Here is a 23,828-nt window from a genome sequence, read left to right on the forward strand (position 1 = left end):
GGCGGATAAGGGACTCCCACCGGGTCAATTCCTAACACACCGCTCACTAGTAGCAACACAGACTGTCAGATGGGGGGACATAACCACAGAACTGAGTCAACATCTTACCATACAGTACTTGCACGTTATGGGACGAGGCAGACACCTTGTTCGCTGGTTTGCAGCGGCACTCCGAACCCATGCAGCGATAAGCCTAGATCCACTCCACCGCAAATGGGAGCTGGACTTGGGGACGACAACTGGCAGATAAAGAATGGGACAGGATACTTAAAAGTCCAGTGCGTATACTTAGAAATATGAGATTCCGACAAATACAATTATTTATGGTCCATAGAGCATATCTTACGCCTGCGATGATCAACAGGTAGTTTTACAACACGGATACGACATGTCCCAGATGTACCGAACAAGGGGCTGAGCTGATACACATGTTGTGGAGTTGTCCCAGACTATACACATATTGGCACACAATCACAGGCTGTTACATGTATGCACAAGCCGCGACATACCCTTTGAATGGACTGTATATCATTTTAGGAGGACCCCCGCTACAAAAGTAACATCCCAGTTTCTAGACCTGGGGCTGGTAGTCGCTAAGCGCCTTTTAACAAAGCGGTGGAAGGCGCAAGACCCAACACACACACGAGCGTGGCGCTGCTCACTCTTAGCATGGGCCAAAGCAGAAGAAACGCCATCCTGCGGGAAGAAACACTGGGACTGCGGAAAGAACCCATAGCAACTCAATGGGAGGGACTACTCTGCGCATTACAGCGGACGGAGGAGGAAGGTTCTGGGGGGGAAACCTGAGCGAGAAGAATGCGAGCAAGTAGTGGGAGACGTGCGTCCCACAAGCGAAATGCCTTGATATTCCAAGAACACATATAAGCTATTCGAAACCCAGCATAGAAGTAGTTGCTGCTAGTGAGTAGAGGCAACTACCAGGTTGATAGTAAACACTGGGAAGATGGGCGTGGGGAGGCAATGGGGGAGGGATGACTACACATGTACCCGTCACTCTGCTGTTGTTTTTCTTTGTTCTCAGTCATACCATCTGTTTAGAAGCCCACGGTGAATGAACTGGAAGGACTTTGTGCAACGTCATTATGATAATACATTATTATTGAGCTGTAAACTCTGCAATTTGTAATATGGATCGCACGCCAAGGTCAGACTTGATCCTGTACGAATGATGCCATAGGTACTCATGGTATGCCCAGCATCCACACAAAAAGAAATGTACACCAAATTGTTGGCAGATGATCTTATGTATAGATGAATACCCAAACTAATGTTGACTTTCAGAATTAGGATCAATAAAAACAGCTTTAAACAAAGAAAATACATCTCTGGCAGGATTGTGAATGTCCTGAAGATGATCCTCTAATGATATATGGATCAAATTTTCATAGACTGACTCCGGTTGTCATGTATAATTTGTTATAGGAGCAGTGGTATCTCGTTTTGTATATACTGTGACCTAACATTTTTAAATTTTTGTCACATTTTAGTGCCAGAGTCACTGTATGAGAGTTGTTGTCAGCCCCTTTTTGGCTCTTCCCACTCTAAAAAGATGTTTTTTCAATAATATTTATTAATAAATGTATCTTTCTAACTGATAGTTGTACAGATTGTCCGGGATTATTTGGTTCCCCAGTACATTAGTGAACATTTGACTTTGAGGGACCTTTAAATATAGGTTACCCCATGTCCAATGTCCTGCTTGAACCTCCCACTTTCAAGAAGGAAAGATCGATGGCCCAAATCCTTTTCAGGCAACGCGGTGAGAATCTGGAACTCACTTCTGCCTCAGCTCCGGACCACCACCTCCTCCAAGGCCTTCAAAACGGACCTCAAAGTTCTCCTCCTTCAAAGACACTTCCCAAAATTTAATTCACAACCTCTCTATTATCTGAAGGAAGACCTTCGATAATAGATAATTCTATTCTCCATGACTATGGAATTGCCTTCCCAGTGAGTTCTTGTGGTTTGAGTGTCTGCCATTTATTAGAGTATTATCCTTCTACCTGTGTTTGGTACTCTTTTGTAACATGCACACATCACTTTTCTCTTGTAACACACTGTTTGATACTATTACATTTTGTTTGCCTTAGATACTTGCACAAGTGCCACCATTGCCTACGTAACGTTTGTTCTTGTGTTTGAGTGTCTGCCATTTATTGCAGTAATATACCTCTACTTGTACTTTGTACGCTTTTGTAACTTGCACACGTCACTTTTTCCTCCTGTAATGTACCGTTTGCTACCTCTTGTATTTTGTTTGCTCACAATTGTCACTTTTGCCTCATGTAACTTAACGTTTGGTTTTGTGATTTGTTCACTTGTAATTTTCTCCTCATGTATCATTACTGTTCCTATTGTGAAGCGCTCTGACACCATTGGGTAAAGTCCGAGCTATATAAAAACGCATAAAATAAATAAATAAAAATCAGTGGGTTTCCCTTGTTCCTCTAAACCGCCAACCCGCATCAAGAAGTGGATGCTCTAGTTGCAAGACTATGACTGTCGAGAGGGGCAGTGGTCTGGGGCCAACAACTGAGCCAACTATCTGTCCCGCCACACATAAAAGCGACGTGCAAAAAGAAAGAAAACAGAGTATGTGAGATACGTATTAGAAAGATCTAGGCCACTGCCTTAGGACATGATCCAAAATGGCAAATCCCTTACGTGCGTGCACTAGTTGGTTACTCCCATGTGCAGCGTACCGCAAACAATAAAAGATGGAAGGCGGGGTTGATTAGTCTGTCACCCGTCGTAAGCCGTAACTTGAAATTCACCTGACCATGTCATTATTCCTGCGATGTGCGCAACACGCTTTAGCAAGCTGTGCCGGACCCAATTATTGTTACTCGACAATTGCGGAGTCTACAACTGTCTCCTCGGAATTAAGAGACCACTCGTAATGAGGGCCATACAGTATAAGGATCCATGGTAATCACTGCTTAGTAAAAATGCAGATCCATTGAGGGCTAAGTGAGAGGCATAGCTCAAATTGAGGAAACCCAAGTAACATGGGTCAATATGAGGCTTTATCACGGACCAAACGGTGATCAAATTAATGTATTTTTCTGCAGCTCTTTTTAATGATTTGTAAAAAATTGAGGCGCTGAGAGGTGTTTCAGTTCTGATTGTGCTCTGTACTGGAAACCAAACCTTCTTCTCTTAATTCCAAATCCTTTAGATGCGACACTAACACATACATTTTGAACCTCAAAGCGCAGAGCACCCAGGTAGTGTTATGTTAACCTACGTTTAGGTGAAGAGCAGCTCCAATATAGAGCACGCTTTGCATAATTTATGCTGCACTCTAAGCCTGAAAGGGTAATTCAATTAAGAAATCTATATTCAGCATTTCAGGACCACTCCCAGCAGTCATTATGCAAGTCTATTTAAAAAGACTTCTCCCTATATTCAACAAATAGAATGTCATTGGGCAGTGGTGGGGTAAAAATCAGACTGTTGCAATCACTTAATGGTATCCACAAAATTAAGAAATTTGCAGTGGGAGCCAAATCCGATGCATTTTTTCTTGATGAAGATAGTTTTTGTTATAAAAAATGTCTGTGCTTGGGGGAGTGGCTAGCAGCCGAACGCGATGGCCGCAGCCTAGTGAAGCTCCAGGGGCGAGACTACCTCCCCAGCGAATCCGGCATTAATCCGTACCCAAAATTATATCCAGAGCCCAGAATCGTACTCCGGAGATTGAGCGGAGCAGATTGACACCAGATAGAAGTCTCCCCGAGGTCAGTGTGGCATACACACAGCCGGGGACTAGATTTTGGTGTCCCGTCGGCGGCGAGGCCTGATGAGCAGTGAGGAGAGGGGAGGGCGGACATAGAAGGCAACCGAGCGGCTGGACGGTGCCTGTGGAAGTGTTGGCGGCGATGGCCGCGGTAGCTGTGCAGCGGCGGAGGACGCCCCTCCCCCCGGCGGCGCGGCGGCTCGGCCGGGACTGGGCCTTGGGTCTGGGTGAAGGAGGGCGGCAGAAGCGGACCACGAGGAGGCCCAGCTGGGAGGACTGAGAACCGGAGCAGAGCAACAGGGCAAGCACTATACCGACGGGACAGGCATCGGAGCCATGCTCACACGCCCGGTCTCACTGGTTCGGCGAAGCTAGAGACAGTGCGCCGCCCATTGCGAGGGAGACCGGGTGCCGGCAGATACGGAGACCACCCTTGCCGGGGAACATAACTGAGTGGTGGCCCGAATTTCCCCCGCCCCTCCCCGGCGGCAAGGCAGCTCGGCCGGGGCTGTGCCTCGGGTCCGGGTGGGGGAGGCAACAGAAGCGGACCACACGGGAGCACAGCGGGGAGGACCTGAAAACAGGAGTAAAGCCGGCACAACCAGACCAGTAGTGTAAGCACTGCACCGGCGGGACAGGCCCACGGGCATCAACCTGGTCCTACCAGCTCAGCGACGGCCAGAGGCGGTACGCAGCCTCCTTGCAGGGGATAGCAGGTACCGGCGGATACGGAGACCGCCTTTGCCAGGGGACATAAGTGGGCAAACCTTCCACTGGGAGGACCATACGAGACAGGAGCACACATTGAGCTACATGGGAAACCGGTGAAACACTACCGCCGAACCATACAATGACCCCGCGCGGGTGGCCAAGAATAACTCGCTGGAAAACAGTGACCCCGCTCACATAGTAAGAGCGATACTGCAGAGCGAAGCCGACTGTGGCCCCCTCCCCGCATCGATCCTAAGAGGACCCGGCGAAGACGGGAAGAAGGGACCAGGGGCACAATGAGCGGCAGAGGGGCCCACGTGGCCCAGCAAAGCAAATTGGACAAATTCACATATACTAAAGACTTCCCCCGCTGCCGGAATGCAAAGTTGAGGGAGGTAAAGATCCGGAGGTAGATAATAGCCCCAAGGTCACGCTAGAAGATGTAATGGCTGCCCTACATCAAGTGCAGACTACGGTCGGTACGATCTCCACAGATGACACATTCCTGAGAGCAGATTTCCAGAAAATGTCAGCAAGAGTATCTGAAGTGGAACAAGTGACGACTACGCTTACTAAAGATGCTACTCTGCTAAAAAAGAAGGTGGCGCAACTGGAGACAGATAATAAAAGAATGGCGGCTAAGCTGGACGAGCAGGAGGGACGCTCTCGCTGAAACAACGTCAGAACCACGGGCCTGCCGGAAAGTGAAAGGGGGCCCGCTATGGATCTCTATATAGAAGAACTCATAAAGGGCCGACTGCAACCCAAAGGACTATCAAACTTTTTCTCTGTGGAAAGAGCTCACAGAGTACCAGGAGGTAGGCCCAGACCTAGAGCCCCCCCCGCGTCCGGTGCTGGCCCGAATATTCAACTTTCGGGATAGACACACTATACTTCAGACGGCCTGGGTAGCACCGCCTATCTGTGTGCAAAACTCAGTGATCTCCTTTTTTCCGGATTACACAGCGACGGTTGCAGACTGCCGCAGAAGTTTCCTGGAGGTTAAAAAGACGCTGCGACCCCGTGAAATACGATACTCTATGCTCTTTCTAGCTAGGCTTCGTATAGTGCCAGATGGCAAAACCTGTTTTTTTGATACGCCAGAGGAGGCACATGACTGGCTCGAAGGATGGCCTCCGGCGGAAGGGTCCGGACGAGCGCAGGACGCCGACCGGATCGATATGGCGCACCGGAGGACGTGGAACAAGAGATGACCGAGGCGCTGCAACAGGACAAAGACTCAGGAGAGTGACAAATACGGAAAGTACATTTTTTTGATTTCCATAAGGGGTGTATACTCAGATTACAGTTCTGGGTCACCTCACTCTGTTGATGGCAACAGAACTATTGTCAGTTTAGGACTCTGGGACTTGGGGACGGATAGGTCCTACTTGGACTTCACACCCCCGTACAAACCTGCAAGTAAAGTTTAAGGGTTGGGGTCTTAAGCACTCTGCTAAGTTGGGACGGCGGGCAATTTCGGGTCCGCAAGGCAGGGAGGCAGGGAGAGGGGTTGGGGGGCGGGGACCAAGTTGCACAGTCTTCACACACACAGAAATCCAAATAGGCTCAAGCATGAGACAAATCACTGACATCACTAGATCTTCTCAATGTCACAATGGGAGACGAACCGCAGACTAACTCGCAAGGGACCCCGACACCATGATACCATCCCTCTCCGTGCTCACATGGAATGTGCGCGGACTGGGCGATTAAATGAAATAAAGCCTGGTTCTACAATTCATAAAAAGGATGGGCCCAGCAGTGGTATTACTGCAAGAGACGCATCTTACAGGTATGTCTAGCAAAGCAATGGACAGATGGGGCTACAAAATGGTGGCTCACTCAAACTCCAGGGGGGTGGGAATGTTAATAAAAAAACAGTTTCCACTAATAATAAAAGAAGTTAAATCTGATGAGGCAGGGAGATTCGCCGCCATCCATACGTAATGGGAGGGGAGGCACCTAAATATTGTTTCAGTCTACATACCCCCGGCGTTACATACAGTGGCCTTCCCGGAACTAAGTGCGTTCCTGTTGGGCTGCCGGCAGGGGAACTACTCATTGGTGGGGACTTTAACTCAGTTGTGGATGACTCGATAGACAGATTCCCTCTGCGGGCAGGCACAGCGGGGTGTCCCGCCTGGGAAGTTTTTTAGATGCAATGGGACTGATAGATGTTTGGAGGAAATGCCACCCCACGGAATGACAATTCACATATTATTCTAGTGTCCATAACAGCCTTACCAGAATAGATTACTTTCTGGGCTCATTGGGTAGTCTCACAAATATCAGCAATATAGAAATCAGGCCACGGGGCATCTCTGACCACTCCCCATTGCTACTCAGCTATACACACCATCAACAGAAAAGGCGCCGGACTTATCCGATCCACCCTGGCTATCTTCAAAATCACAAGATTAGGAGGGAACTACAGAAGGTAACAAAACACTATTTTCAGAAGAATGTAGGGTCTGTGACCTCCTATGTCACTTTATGGGAGGCATACAAGACAGTCCTCAGGGGACAAGCAATATCCTCCATAGTAACTCATAAGCGGGAGGGGCAGCGAGAATTACAAACCGTGGAGTCAGAATTAATCACTGCAGAAGCCCGACACACTAAAAGATCCAACCCCGACACGGCCCACAGCTTTCACCTCATGCAGAGACAACACAAGGAACACCTTAACGGAACTGACCAGACAACAGCTAGCGAACACGCGACATAAAATATATAACATTGGTGACAAGGCAGGGAAGCTATTGGCATGGCTGGACAAACGAGATAAGAGGGACAGATGGATAGCACAGCTTAGCACGGGGAAAGGGCAATCTACAGACGAACCACACACAATAGTACACATGCTGGCACAACACTTCCAGACAGTATACTCAGACTCGACAATATCAGAAGAGGAGGCGATGACTTATGTAAGGGACCTCGCAATGCCCAAATTGACCCCGGAGGAGGCGCAAGAAATGGAACATGACCTCACGGAGGATGAGGTGCACGCAGCCATTAGGGCATTGCAATCGGGCAAGGCGGCAGGGCCAAATGGCATACCAATTGAGTTTTATAAAAAAATGGCTAGCTCCCTCACACCGCACCTGCTCCGTATGTTCGCCGAAAGTTTAGAAGCAGGAGAACTTCCACCAGACCAACGCACGGCCACCATAATAGCTATTTTAAAACCTGGAAAGCCTGCAGATCAATGCACCTCATACCAACCTATTTCTCTCAAACGCCGAGGTCAAAATCCTCGCTAAACTGCTGGCGATAAGGCTCACGCCGCACCTGTCTAAGCTCATTCACCAGGACCAATCGGGCTTTAATGCCCGGTAGGAACACAGCACTTAATCTAAGGAGATTACACGGGGTGCTTGCCCGTGCAGAATACGTGCTAGAACCGGCATTGATACTTTCACTGGATGCACATATGGCATTCGACATGGTTTACTGGCCCTTTCTATTCGCAGTGCTGCGCCATTTAGGGTTCGGTCCGAAGTTCTGTGCATGGATCCAATTACTCTACACTAAACCAATTGCACATGTTACCGTTAATGGCCACATTTCAGAAGACTTCCCCCTGGCAAGAGGCACACGACAAGGCTGCCCATTGTTACCGTTACTATTTGCGCTCGTGCTGGAACCCCTGGCGGCCTGGATACGTTGGGAACCAACGATACACGGCCTCAAATGGACTAATGCCTGGGAGGATAAAATCTCCCTTTACGCCGACATCCTGCTGTACTTGACTTCCTCTAGGCGTTCTATAATTAGCCTTTTAGATGTTTGCACAGCTTATGGAAGGGCATCCGGATACACCATCAATTGGTCTAAGTCTACCATGTACGTGCTACATGGCCCGCCTCCTCGTCTTCCGGACGCTTGCCTACTGAGGACGGCGGAAAGTACGTTTAAGTACTTAGGGATCCACGTCACCGCTGATGCAAACGATTTTCATAATATGAATCTACAGCCGCCGCTAGAGCGTCTCAAGCGAGACATACGACATTGGGAAACGCTGCCGCTAACCCTGCTGGGAAAAGCAGCGCTTTTTAAAATGATGGCTTTGCCTCGTTTTTTGTACATTCTGGAAAACGCACCTTACCCAGTGCAGTCCTCATACTTCAAAGCCATTGCGGCACAAGTGTCCAATCTGCTATGGGGCAATAAGCCGGCACGTATAGCACAAGCCAAGCTAGTGCGAGGTTGGTACAACGGAGGGATAGCCCTTCCGGATATACAACTGTATTATTGGGCAGCACAGTTAAAAGTAATTAATCAATGGGTCCACCTTCCAGCACTGAAGGCAGACAGAGCACAGTTAGGTGTGGCAGATATGCTAGCTCCCCTCTACGAAAAAAAATTGTCGCTGACAAAGTTTGGACCACTGCGATATACGCTTGGACTGTGGCACATGGCTCAGACAAAGCTTGGATGGCAGGGGGTACTAACACAGCTTACTCCACTGTGGGACATGAAGCGGCTGGGGAAACTCAGACACAGCAAAGGCTTCGATCGCTGGGATGAGATCGGGATATCCGCGATCGGAGACATGTGGCAAAAAGGGGAAGTGAACGCCTTTACTACGCTACGGCAGCAATATGATTAGGCCCTTCTGAAATGTTTCGGTACACACAGGTTCGACATGCCCTAGTGACAGCACTTCCGCCTGGCTCAGACGTCCCAGAGGCGTCCCCTCTAGAGGACAGATTATTAACAGACTACATGCCAAAGAAGGCGACCTCCCTAACCTACCGTAACCTGGTGAATAACCTGCCTGACACGATGGGAACCCTACGGGAAAAATTTACTCATGATATTGGTGAAAGTGATGACTCAGAGTGGCAGGAAGCACTAGCGTCCCCAAAAGAGGTGGGCATTCCCTCGCGCCTCAGATTGGTACAATTACGCATCCTACACCGCTCCTACTAAACAAGGCACACCCTACATAAAATAGGGTGAGCAGAACATCCCTACTGCCTGAAAGGACGTGGGGAGGAAGAGACCTTTTACCACACCATATGGGATTGTCCCCAAATAGCCAACTACTGGACGCAAGGACTAAGGACTATGTCGCAGTCAGAGGGGGTATCGCTGTTACCTGAGCCCAGACGTTGCTTGTTAAACATATGGGAACCAAATTACCTTACACGTACAGGGCAAGGTTGGGTGACAATGGGTATGATGGTGGCCAAGAGGAATATAGCGCAGAGGTGGGGAAGAGCAGAAAGACCTACTCTATCAGCATGGAGTAATGACATGGACGCAGCCATGGTAGCGGAAAGGGCGGTGTTCAGTAGTAGGGGTTTACCAGGGAAGTGGACAAAAATTTGGGGGGCATGGAACAAATACAGGGGAAACATTTGTGAACCACCATCAGACCACGATGACAGTAGCACGGATTCAGAAGAAGACTGAGGACCCCGGAATAACTGGAATAGGTTTGCTCTCAAATGTTGTAAAGCTATACACTTGTGACATTGTAATAATAGAAAATGTCTCTGATGTTAAGATACAATGCTCAGCTATATGTTTGTGCTTGAAATGATTGCACTGTGCTAACAGACAAAAATTGAATACTTTTTTTTTTTTTTTTAAATGTCTGTGCTTCTGAAACAACATTTTAGCTTAAAAATGTTAAAGAATAGGCTCAGGATAGTTTCATGATAACTTTGTATTAAACATGGCTGTTCCCCAGATATCTGTAAACCAGGTTCAACAATCTCACACAGGATTTGACCGTCTTAGCTTTTAAGGGTGCGTTGGTCTGAAATGCTTCAAGTGTAATGATGCAAGGCAGTCAAGAGTTAATATCAAACACCATTAGGACTATACAGTGCTCAGTAAAATGGGAACAGCACCCTTTAAAAAGCACAAAACTTACAACCAGCAGCATATTGCGGGCATTCTTGCAGAGTCCGTAGTAATGATGCCATTAGCCCTCATGCAAGAAAGGAGAATGAGGAATTCGGCAGGTAGTAAAAACAATGATCAAATCACAACTCTGGGCCCTGGAGCCAATGCGCCAGCGGCAACATAACAGGCTGTAGCTATCACAATAGTGTCAATCCTGGATATATTGTGGCCATTTCTGACATAATGGAGGCCTCGTCAACATCCTGGCTCTCAACCTCGACTAACTGGTAGCAATTCACCATCATTTTGGCACACATTGCAGCAGCGGTGGTCTTCGAGGGTTGTGCACATTCTTCACATTTTGTGACCAATCTTGACTTAATTGCGGCTAGGCCTAGCAATAGTGGCACATAAATGACATTGTGGGCATCCTTGGCATAACTAACATAATATTATCTTACTAATGGCTCTTCTATCTTGGTTTTTCATGACAAATTTCTAACCATCCATGGCATAATGGCAGAGGTGGTTTGCCACATTGGATAATAAATAAGATTGAAAGACAGAATCTGTCCAGTTACAGATTATCAGTGTGTCAGCAGAACACGTATTTGATGACAATACAAAGGTAGTTTTGGCAACTAAACCTGTATTCACTAAAATAAAATGGGACAAAAATAATGTTTTCGCGAATATGACAATTTGTTTTGCATGTGAACTGGGTTTATTTACTTAAAATGAATCTTGTTTTTAGTAGCACAGTGAGGGTATTTACCGCAACAGCTAAGCTAATGTTTGGCTCCCACTTATTGCATAACTAAAGTATATTTAAATCCAATATTTGAGTAATTCATTCTGGATTTCGGTGTCTTAGAGCTGCCCTTTGTTCCTTTTTTAGCTGTTGCTGTTATTTCATGACATTAGTTTTTCATTTAATAATCTACGTTGATAACACATTGTATTATATTACTTCTGCTGCCTGAGGCCAGAGCATGTAAGGTTAGCCTAAACGATCTGATCTTCTGAGCTCTATCTAACTGAGCAGTAGTCCTTTCGTCAGAGTCTAATGGATTTGTTAGGCTCTGCCAGGTATGTCTGGGGTAGTAAGGCATTTAAGCTATAGGAACCCCTGCAACTCCTCAGTTACTTAATTAAGCCGCTATCAAAATCTCAGAAACATCAGTTGATGTGGTTAAGATTTGGTTTGATTCCATTAAAAGGTTTCTGCTTTGGAAAACTGAAGGGGGTTTCGTCATGCTCGTGCGGCCTGTGTGGCTACCCAATGGGGTCAATAATCCATGTAGTTTGTATCTGCTAAAAGCTATGTGTTTGGAGGAAATTCTGTTTGCAACCAATGTTTAGAACCCTCAACATCCACACTTGTAACAAAGCAGTTGAAGGTTGTCTGAGAATCAACCTAGTTGGTTGCACGATTTCTGAAGTTCTTGAGGGAAGCCAGAAGTGAACTAGACTATTCCAAACTCTCCCAACAGTCACTATCCCCCGTATGGTTGAACATGGAATTCTCCAGTAGCCTAGTTATCCACTTCATTGTCTTTCTGAGAGACTTCAACTGTTTAGATCTTGTTCTGGGATTTTAACTGGTTAACTAAATAAGCTATAACGGTCCTACTTTGCTTTCCCTTCAGGGCGAAAGTGTGAGATGTTAATATGTCAGTGTTTAAGACAGCGATCAGGAATCTCCGTAACCTCGTTTTCAATGTTATTTTAGGAATGACTCGCTAATGCATTTCTATGAAACCGTGATATGCTATTTAAAAAAAATATTTATTAACTGTTGATTTTATACCATTAGCGTTTAACAGGATTTCTATGAATTATTGTAATCTTTCCTTTTAGTGCGTTTTTAGGGTGTTATATGCATTTTAATCTAATAGGTGCCTTGTTCCTGTTAGAAAACACCTTTGCACTGATGACTACTTTCTAAATCTGCTTGGTGCTAATAGACTGTTCTATTCTACACAGGGCTTCTCAGTAATGTTTGTAAAGGAAGCTGTTTTTACCACCAAATGTTATTTTGTAAGGCCCGTGGAATGGATTTTTAGCTTGTAACATTAGGTTCGTTTTTGTCTATTAGAAGATGGGGTGTTGGTATGAATATTGGAGCAATTTTAATTAACTGCGCAAAATAAAAATAAAAATTATTTACAGAGGTTATAAGATGTATACAGCTTTTAATTTGTTAACCTGCCAAGCAAGCAGATTGTCATTCATAACATACTGAGAACTACATGAAAGGTCTGGGTGGAAAAGATAAAGAGGCGGGGTGGAGAAGTGAAGAAAGATGCTATATATATTTTAAAAGGTAGTACACAACGTGAAACTGTACAACCAGATTTTAAACAGCCTAGATCTACTTACAGCTCTTTAGCAAATGTTTAGGGAAATTGTGCAGCAAAATATATTGTTCTGCAACTATTATTCTAAAGTTTTCTTGGGGTTGGTGAATCACCACAACAACACTACGGAAGATGGTAAGGCATGCCTAGCACACCGTTAAAGTATTGGATTATTTCATTTGTGCTCCTTCAGAACGTATTAATTTTAAGCTAATGTATCTGGAAATTACACTTCTAGATGTTTTATGTGGCCTGATTTCGGGGAAAAAATTATTTGAGAGAGAATGCCACTGATTCCTCCAGAAGCGGCCAGGCTTCCCTACTTGCTTCGCTTGCTCCCAATGAGGCAGGCATATATACCTCACCATTTTCGAAGCTTACAAGCCACCGCTTAAAGGTACTATTTTTCATTGACCACTGCTGCAGGGTTCTACCACTTCTTTAAACAATGCGACAAGCACTTGTAAGGATCATCAGTTACTGACCAACTGCCCTGTCGCAGTGTGATCTATCTGCACATCTATCCAAGAAAATCAACTATAAACTACAATGGATAAGTAGCAAAGCATCGAAGCAATCCTTCAGTTGGAAGACACAAGATACCATCAAATCTTTGTTCAAAGCCAACCAATTACTGCAGGTGGAAGCTAATGTCAAATGTAAAAGTACTCTGCATCAAGCACAAAACGTTCTGGAAGTGGCCAGGATGCATACATAAATTACCAGGCATCACGTCCTAGGTAGAAATCTCAGATCAGTAAAGACTCGGGGACCAGGGGAATATTTCTGGGAGTACAGGGCCTAAAACTCCACATAGCTCTTTCCTAAGCCAGGAGAATCAACACAATCATATACTTTCCGGCAAACTACAGAAACTTACAGAAAATAGAATTGTTCGCACAGTACAATAACTGAAAACTGATAAACTTATTGCCAGATGGCATAACTTCAACTCTGGCACATCAATACGAATAAAATCCAACATCAACAGTGATTCATTTAAGACATTCAAGTAAGTACCCGAACTTTACTATTATACACAGAATATCGCAAGAATGAAATATTCAAATCTCTATACCGAATTACGTGGTGCTGAGACAATAGTCCTGAACCACTGTGATCTTTTACCTGCTGACCAGGAAGAAACACCACATGCTGAAGATGGGATGGATTTCAGTTAAATGAAGCACAATAATCTAACAGTTAAGTCTGGTGCCATACAATATTTCTTTAATAAATACAACGCAGCATGCAAGAATGCATGGAAAAGGAAACACAAAAACACTCTTCCACTATCTACCTTTATGAGATCTAGCATTCTCTCTCTCTCTCTCATTAGAGGGTAGATTTTGTAGGTGAAATCAGTTCCTTTTCATAACGGGGGTGAACGCCGACAGCAACCACATAAGTAGTATATCACAAGAAAAGATAACAGTTTCATTCCGTCATTTAAGTGTGAAATCACAGCAAATCGTGGTTAGATTTGCTGATCTGCGCATTCGCGCTGTTTTGAATTTATTTTATCTTTCTGATTTAGACCTTGTTTGCTTTTAAAAACTTATATAGTTAAATTGCCGTGGCACTCGCTCTATAGCGCTGCGCTGAGCGAATATCAGATGCAGACGCTTTCTGGTACTCTGCCTCATTAGAAATACTGGGCATCCCCGATAGCACTTACCCGCACTCTAATTGTTGTTCACCCGCACTTGCGGGACAGAGGGACATTCAGGGTGGGCTGGGTCTGCACAGCGCCGTCTTTTTCGCCGCCATATTGAGTGGGGGGTTACAGGAGGCGACACAGTTTAGGCGCCATCTTGGTGGAGGGGCCAGCGGCTTGCCCTCACAGGACTTCCGCGATCTACGGTATAAAGGATGGTTACCTCCCAAGCGCGCAGTGTAGGCGCGCCAGAGGTAAGCCCGTTTGCGCCCGTTCGCGCAGGGAATGTTGCCTCTCAGCTTCCTATCCATATTACCTATTGGAGAGACAAGCTCATAAGTATGGACCCCTATCCAACACCGAGCTGTCAGTCTCATACCACCGCTATTCGTCAAGAGACCTTGTCCTGTGGGTTGCTTAACGTTAGATCGCTTAGCAAACACCACGACGAAATTGCACTACTTATAGAGTCACACGAGCTAGACATGCTCTGCATGACAGAGACATGGACTACAGCAGACAGCTCAGTAAAACTGGGTCTTGCATGCCCCCCGGGTTACAAAATCAGACATAAGCCTCGGGTAGGGAATAGAGGTGGGGGCTTGGGTCTTATTTACAGAGAAAGTCTGGATATCTCCCAGTTAGAGATAAGAGAAGTCCCGGGGTGTGAACTAATGGGTTTCTCTTTAAAAGGACAAGGAGGTGTTCTGTATTCCGGGTTGCTGTGTTACAGACCCCTGGCTAATGCCTTGTCTGCCATACCTGAGTTGGTTGATCTGATTTACGAGCTCTCCAACTCTCACACCAGGATCCTGGTCCGGGGAGATTTTAATCTGTGGCCGGATGGATCCACGGATTTAGCCTATAAAGAGCTGGTTCAGTCCTGTTGCAACATCCATCTGTAGCAATTGGTACTCACTCCGACTCACTCAAAGGGTCATGTTTTGGACTTGATCCTGGCAGATGTCAGTCGGGTGTCAGTACGGAACATCACCCCCCAATGTTGGACAGACCATGCCCTTGTCCATTTTTCTCTGTTATTACCACCTGATTCTCTGAAGAGTGGCAGGACAGGAGCCACCTCAAAGTGGAGTAGGCAATGGTCAAGGCTTCTGAAACAGTCGAGCCTGCCTACACTGTTAGCGGAAGGCTTCTCTCTAGGAGACAGCGTGGAGGAGAGCTATCTGATCCTCAGTCAGAAAATCTCCAATTCATTGGATGAATTGGTCCCACTACGGAAAATTAGAGAGAGGGCTAAACCAGCTATGCCTTGGTTCTCTAAGGAGCTTCTTCAGTTGAAGCTCCAGTGTAGACGTGCGGAGCGTGTCTGGAGGAGACAATATCTTGAATCTGATAAGGTTCTCTTCAAACAGGCATTACTGGCCTACAAAACCCAGATTAAGTGTGCTAAAGCCAGTTTCCTTGAGGAAATATTACGGACAGCGGCAAATAAATCTCAGGCCCTGTTTAAGATAGTCAGGGATTTATCTCGCCCCGCATGTGCCTCCAAGGACATCCCGGCTTCCCAACTGCTCTGCGATTCTTTGGCAAAGGCCTTTGAGGATAATATCACTCTCATTCTGAGCAATCTCGGGACTCCGGTCACTTCAGCTTTTCAAGCTATGCCTAACTCTGCACAGGGGACCACTCCTGAGATCTTGGAGCCGGATGCTAGGCAAGCTGGGTTGAACAGCTTCCCCTCCCATCCTTTGAGGATTTTTGTTCGGTGGCGGACGGGATTTCATCGGGTTCTCCTCTTGACCCATTGCCATATAAATACTGGAAACTGTTTCATGAGGAGCTTTTCCCCCCTCTTCATGCCATCTGTTGTCAGTCGTTCAGCACTGCTCGGGTTCCGGACTGTTGGAAGTTGGCCGTGGTATCGCCACTTCTGAAAAAGGACACACTGGACCCTACTTGCTCAGCAAACTATAGGCCGATTTCATTGCTGCCTCTCCCAATCAAGATCTTGGAGACATTGGCGACTAAACATCTGTCCAGCTTGATAGAGACTAACATCTGCTTAAACACGGTCAGTTTGGTTTCAGGCCAGCCCACGGCACTGAGTCTGCATTGGTGACCGCCTTGGAAGACCTTCGTTTGCGTGTTGACCTTGGTCGAGCAGCCTTTTTAGTGCTGCTCGACATGTCGGCCGCGTTCGATACGGTCAGCCATGCCATTCTGATCAGGAGACTAGAGGAGGTTGGGGTATCTGGCCTGGCCCTTGACTGGTTGGTCTCTTACCTTGGTAATAGACACCAGGTGGTAGCCTTGCCGCCCTACCGCTCGGACATCAGGAAGGTGGGGCAGGGCGTGCCTCAAGGGTCGGCCATTAGCCCTATCCTATTCAATCTTTACCTCGTACCCTGGTCAGTTTAATCAAGTCCTTTGGCATTGCGGTCATCAATTATGCTGACGACACGCAACTTATCTTCTCCTTTGAGGGTAGGGATGCAGTGTCACAGAAGACTTACCATCGCTGTATGTCAGCTACTGCAGTATGGCTGGGTCTGAATTCGCTGCAATTTAACAGCTCAAAAACCGAGGTACTGCACTGCTCTTCGGATCGTATTCCTCGGCCTCTGCCACCGGATTTTTGGCCTTCCTCTTTCCAGGGCACGGGGGCAGTGGCAGTGTCCACTCGGAACTTGGGGGTGCTGTTCGAACCCAATCTACAGCTAGACGCGTTTGTCAATAAAACCGTGGCAACGTGTATGCTGCTGCTTCGAACATTGCGGAAGATTCTCTTTCCTCCCGGGTCGTGCGTAGTATCTTATGCAGGCTTGATTACTGCAACGCGCTACTTCTGGGCGCGCCAGCTACCCTAGTGGGTAAATTGCAGCGAGTGCAGAATATGGCTGCTAAGTTGGCCCTCTCCAGACGGCGTCTTGATTCATCTTCCTTGGCGCTCATGGATCTCCACTGGCTGCCGATCGCCCGGCGCATTGATTTTAAAGCACTATGTCTTGTTTTTAGGGCCCTTCATGGCCAGGGACCATCTTCGCTGCAGACGATGTTTTCCTGGTATATCCCCACTAGACCCCTTCGCTCCTCTTCCGCCTGCCTGGTGGTAATTCCTAAAATTATGAGGATGCGGATGGGCGGACGTTCCTTTAGGTTTGCTGCAGCAACGTTGTGGAATGCTCTACCCTTGCCCTTGAGAAGTAAGGAGGATCTCTCCTCCTTTAAAAAAGGATTAAAAACACACCTTTTTCCCAGGATGGTGTAAAGATTAAGGCAGCATAAAGTTACGTATGGCTGATCAAGTCAAGCGCCAGGATACCCTTTGGGTGACAGTTTTGCGCTATACAAATATGCCATACAATACAATACAATACAATAGAAGAATCCTCAATCAGTGCCGTCTCCTCCGGTGCTGCGAGTCACTGTTTAATGTATCTGCTAGCACTCTTCATACATGGCAGATAGTGATTTGTGCAAGGTTAATTTCCTTCTACTGAATGATGTGGATAAGGATTTAAAGAAACTGTATGCTCTGTTTAGCTATCGATATTTACTGTAATTTTTATAAATGCACAAAACATACCCCATAACTCACGGCATCCACCATGATGTTCTCCGGTTTATAATTTTGGTGTAATTGTGGCATTGGAAATTTGTTTTTTTCTTGCACGGCAGACACTTGCGAAATGGCTATGCCTTCGTAGCCATAACTGGAGAATTTGTGTTTTTATGTGTTTTCGCCAGAACCATTACTCTAATTTTAACTGTCTTTTCCAGTCTATGTCATCGTTTTTTAAATGATGTATTTATTTCCCCCCCAGATGCACTACGCCTTTGAGCCTGCCCCTTACTTACTGACATCCAAGCAAAGTCAGACACCCGGAGCTTGGCAGAGCTTTTTTTTTATATATACACTGCCTGAAACTAGAGAGTCAGGCACAAAATGATCATCAAACTTAGCATCTTAAATAGCAATTGGTGAGCAAGGCTCTGACTAGACCTAGTTACTTTATTTTCCCACGTGTTAGAGCAACTACTGGCCGAGGTCGGTCAAGTTTGGGATGGAACCCACCCACACCACCACCAGACAGTGAAAATGTTTTTCACAGTGCAAAATTCATGGGGTGGAGTCGATATTTTAGTTTCAGGATAGCAGAAAAAGTAAATAAGGCCCACTGCAGTCAATTACACTCTGCGCAAATGTTTTAAAATGTGATTGACAAGATGCACGGGTCAGGACTTGCCAGTTAAATTGACAGAGATCCACAAAAGTGATAATCCTATCACGCCTTCTCTGGGACTTATTTAAACACTAATATCTCCAAAACTACCGAACAAATGTACACCAAGACGAACTTGTATTGGCAAAGCCCATAAGTATGGTATAAGTTTCCAGCCTTTTGGCTTTGCAAGAATTGTTTTGTCAGGGTTTCTGTAAAACGTTATTGTTGGGGGAGCTACCGAGCCCCCTATACAACACAGACACAAACTTAGATAGATAGATAGATATACACATCTCCTATTATGGCATGTTATATACTCTGGTTTAAGTCTACCCAGTCCGGACTATGCATATATATATATATATATATATATGGTATCTGTTTATTTAGTACTTGTTATTGGTTTTCCCTCAGCTCTGCATGCTCCATTAAAATAAGTTCACCAGTATCTTGGACTGCAGTCATCGCTACAGCAGCACCACCCAGGAGTACCTTTTGATTTCTATCCAGAACTGCAATTTAACAAGACTGAGTTTTTTTCTGAATCTCATTTCTCTGCCACTACCCTATTCTCTGCAGATCCAAGCGCATGGGATTTTTGCTCCAAATTCTCCTCCAATAAATCCTGCAATGTTATGCCACAACCCTGTTTTTTCCCCACTACCATGCCTTGCTCCAGGCATCTAAAACACATGCAAGACATCACCTTGATGTAGGTGCTGCAATTCATTTGATGACACTTTTACTGATCTTGTTAGCAACCTCTTCTGTACCTTCTCAGACAGGAAGAGGGAAAGGAAAGAGTGAATGTCCTTTGCGTCATGAACTAGAGGTGTTAGGAGGGTTGTGGTTGTTGGGGTTCTCACCAGATGCACAGCTGGCGGTGTTTGGAGGGCCACTGGTGATATGCACACCTGCTGGTCCAGAGGTACTGTCTTCAGCGTCCGAAGTTGTGGGGTGGCTATCTACATCACTCTCCTCTGTGCAACCTGTAATGTAAACAATAAATCAGTTCGGAGGGAAGGATGTAATAAGAATGCAAAATTAAGAGACTACATTTTACATCAAGCGACAGATCAGCTCGTCATCCTTCTCCATTATACTGTTGTACTGAGCTGTATTACAAACGTGTGCAGTAACAAAAATAAATATAAGAATAACTGTGGCACTGTTTGATGGAAAATTGCACTCAAACCCAGTTCATGACAGTGTTGAAAGGTGTACGTCACACATTTACTAGGCAGGCGTAAAGGGCTCAACACGGATATGGTGTTTGCAGATCTGGATGCTTTCTACAGACTTCCATGATTCAAACTACTTCAAGGTAGATTACAGTGTGGGGACTGTGCACCTGCGGGTCCCCATGGTGGAAGCTGAAGCAGTGATAGTTGACCATCACCTATACAAACTATTTACACCGAGGCTCTATTTGTCCATACACAACACATTACGCCATGCCACCCTTACTCTATATTACTGATGAGAGTAACAATGAGTTTGCTTTTTTGTTTTTTTAAAACAGTCCAAAGCAGTGTATTTTAGGTCGAGTCCACCAGACAGTCAAGTTGTCTAGGTGCAAAAGGCATATCATGGTCTTACCAAGAACCTACAGGGGTTTACAGCCTGCCTATTGCTTACCATTGGTTGGCATCGTCATCAACAGTTTGCTTATCCAATTATTTTCATTCTACTTGCTTGTCCATCTTGTTGTGTCCCTCCCCTGGAGCATAACCTCTTTACCATCTGATTGGCTGGCTTTCATCCTTCTACTTCTCACTTTTAGGGAACTTTATTTTTTAAGTAATTCATGACAATGCATCTTTTTTCCAGCTCTCGTGTGCTTCTCCTGAGCTCTGTTTTGCAAGGGCTCTTGTGCGCTCCTCCCTTCAGACTCTCTTCCCTTTCACGCAATGTGTGTTTTCTCTTTCGTGTATTCCCCCCCAACTCATGTGCTGATCTCCTGCATGTACTGCTTTTCCCATCCTCCTATCCACTCCACATTTCTGTACCACGCACGCTACTCTGTTGCCCCCACCTGCTGTTTTCCTAATATATTTTACACTTTTGGAGGGAGGAGGGGATAAGGCAGCAGAAAAGCACTTTCGCACTAATACTTTTCAATTTTATTTAACAAAACATCTCAAATCGATAAATAACAAAGTATATACTTACGACAAAAAAAGCAGTGGCTCCGGCCGCGCCATTGTCTTTTATTTATTTCTTTCTTCTTTTGGACATTGTGCACAGCATCTAGCCAACGCTGGGCAGCATTACCAAAAGCCATTACCAAAGAAATACCCTCCCAAAGGAGAACTCTATTGACTTTGACATTGCTTGTTGTTATAGATGTAGTCTTAAAAATAAAAAAGTTTTCCAAAGAGCCAATATTGCAAGTCTGGTCTTTTCTTGAGGATTACAACTCTATTTCAGAGGATAATTTATTTTGTGACACTCCTTGAAATTACGTCCTATGGCATACATTTGTGAATAGACAACAGCAGCTCCTCTGCCTTTCCAATTCAAACGGCTACATGCATTTGTCTGTACACGTCGGTAGCTGGCCAGGTATATGATGTCCACTAATGTAAGTGGGCACCGTGCACCAGTCCAGACAACCATTATGGTGATTTAAGAGGTCTTAGACACCTCAGAAAGCTGTCTAAGTGGTAGCTGAGGAGAGCAGCTTTATACTTAGTTTTGAAGGAGTGTAAAGCAGCTTGTTTTACCAGAAGGCAATCTTATAGTATAGATTAAGTGAGAAAGAACCACATCAAGAATGTATACAAAATATGTATTTATTATATAATACTCTCTAGTAGGTTCCAATATCTCCTACACAGTGATAAACTCAATGCACACAATACTTTAGCAAAGAAACACAGTAAATCGCACGACATACATAGTGGCTCCAGGGGGGGGAGGAACCAAACCATATACTAAGAAAGTGGTAGAAGAACCATGACTCAAGTCGAGACAGTGTCACAGGACGTAGAAGTGCTGGGACTCCAAGGAACCCCAAGGAGAGCGTTTGCAGTGTGCAAACACAACCACGTCCTCTGTACAACTCTATGTGCAAGTCACAGTTGGATTTTTAAAGATTAAGGACCTTTCCCAGCAGACCATGAAGAAACTCCTTGGAAGATAGAGGTTGGAGAGCCACCACACCAGTTGATACCCTAGACCCATGTTACCTATACCAGGAAAGGTGGGTGCATACATGTAAAGTGGTGTCTGAAACGGCTGTTGAACCCAAAGGGAGACTTCAGGAAAGTGCAGCTGCTGAAGAGGAGAAAGTGTCCGTGGGAATCTAAACATGGATTCTTGAAGAGGAATACCTGAAACCAGAGGGGACAGAGTCTATGACATTCAGGAGTGACCAGGCGACTTGGAAGACGAATGCCCTCCGATGTTGGGTGGTTCAGGGAGATGACTATGACCTTGACTCATATAAAAAAAAAAAGTTGAAAAGTAGAGGTAGGCAAAGTGGGGACCGGTCCTCCACGGCCCTGTACAGATAATCAAGAAAGGTCTCCTCTGTTAGGAAGAATGGAAAAGGGGTATACTAGCCTCCCACATTCAGAAACCTTGGAGATTTTGGAGGCGGTTCTCTTTACCACAGAATGGAAATACCAGACACCATGTAGCCTGGTGATGGAATGTTGCCATCTGGCTCCGACGGAGAACCTTTTCGCATTTGAGGACCAACTCTTTCTTACAAAAGCATGGAACCAGTATGGGCCGCGCTTTTGCTCCAAGTGTGGAGGGTCTGTACGTCCATGTAGATAAACTGAAGCACACTCATTCTACTTATAGAGTCCATGTTTATTACTCTTGGATATTTGGCGTGCTCACTCGTAATGTGCTTCATCCCAAATGTATTAGTGAAATCATCAGGAAGTTGTGGCACGTGGTTTGCGAGCCATAAACTAGTTGCACAGCCTTATAAACCACTTGCATTCCAATTAATACACGTAATCAGTAGTAATTCAAATGTTCAATCCTTTTTATTTCCAAACGCTTATCATTGCTTGTCTGTCACGTCAAAGGTACGAGATTCCATAATTTTATGTATATTTATTGCTCAAGAATTGCCCATCCAGGCCTATTCGCAGGCATATGAAGAAACTCGATTCCTCCAAGCCATCACAATATAATTCACCCAATGCATTTCGGTCTAGTGCGACCTTCGTTAGGGGTATCTGCGATATTTAAAAATATATATGTCAACTAAACATGGTTAACATGAAACAACAATAAATAAACAACTCTTTCCAACCCTTGACCCTTAAAGTAAGGTAAGTAAAGTACGTCCACCACCTTGAGCAACAAAACTTCCTGTCACTGAACAACCCCTGTAGGAACAACATAGGGCTCTGGAAGAGGTATATAGATAAAGTTTTCGTCATCTGGAATAGAAACGAGAACACAGCAGAGTGATTCATCAGATGGCTCAACTAACAGAATCAATATTTAAGATTTACTCATATAATTTCCAGAACCACAATGATTTTCTTGGACCTGAATGTCTCTGCCAATGGAGCAGGTCTAAAGACAACGACCCATTTCAAGGCCAGAGCAAAGAATTGCCTTTTAAACTTTGACAGCCATCACTGAGACATCTGAGGGAGAATCTGCCATTCGGGCAGTTCCTACGTTTACGGAGGAACTGCTCTGAGGTGAAAGACTTTGCTACAAGCAACTGACCTCAGCTCCAAGTTAAAAGCACGTAACTATCCTGACAGAATAGTATCAAGAGCTATGAAAAGAGCCAGAAACAAAGACAGACAAGCTCTTCTGAATCATACTATGAAATAGCCAGACACGACCCGTCCAATATGCATTACGACATACAACAGCGCCTCAAACACTGTCACTAAAATAATAAACAAACACTGGCGAATTCTGAGTGGATGTGCAGTAACTCTACCCAAACTAATGTTCTCACACAAAAGGAACCGTAACTTAAAGGACATGTTGGTCCACAAACGGCAACGCCAACCCCGTGACAAGACACCAAACCAAGGTTTTTTGGCACCCATCAGTGGCCATCATCCTTGTGGCAACTTCAGCGTGTGCCACATTACACGAACCAGTAAAAAGATCACATTTAATGATGGCACCACTTGGGAACAACCGAAGTTTACTGAGAGTCAAAGAACGTCATATACATGATCACATGCCCATGCAATCTCTATTACGTGGGAATAACATTAAGGAGAATAAGAACACATATATGCGAGCATCGGAGCAACTTGGGATGCCAACGCATAACAACTAAAATGACCTCT

The 23,828-nt window shown here is 45.4% G+C and overlaps 1 protein-coding gene across 4 annotated transcripts in view; it reads right to left on the reverse strand.

Annotated features, from left to right (window-relative positions):
- Nucleotides 1-23,828, reverse strand: part of NSD3 (nuclear receptor binding SET domain protein 3) — a 1,711,795-nt gene that overhangs the window by 900,825 nt on the left and 787,142 nt on the right. For all 4 annotated transcript variants that reach the window (XM_078666314.1, XM_078666313.1, XM_078666315.1 and 1 more), the window contains exon 9: nucleotides 19,407-19,529. In XM_078666314.1, the coding sequence (XP_078522440.1) occupies nucleotides 19,407-19,529 (123 nt within the window). The remainder of the gene's footprint in view (nucleotides 1-19,406; nucleotides 19,530-23,828) is intronic.

The sequence above is a fragment of the Lissotriton helveticus genome, chromosome 11 (assembly GCF_964261635.1).
Source record: "Lissotriton helveticus chromosome 11, aLisHel1.1, whole genome shotgun sequence".
Taxonomy (NCBI): domain Eukaryota; kingdom Metazoa; phylum Chordata; class Amphibia; order Caudata; family Salamandridae; genus Lissotriton; species Lissotriton helveticus.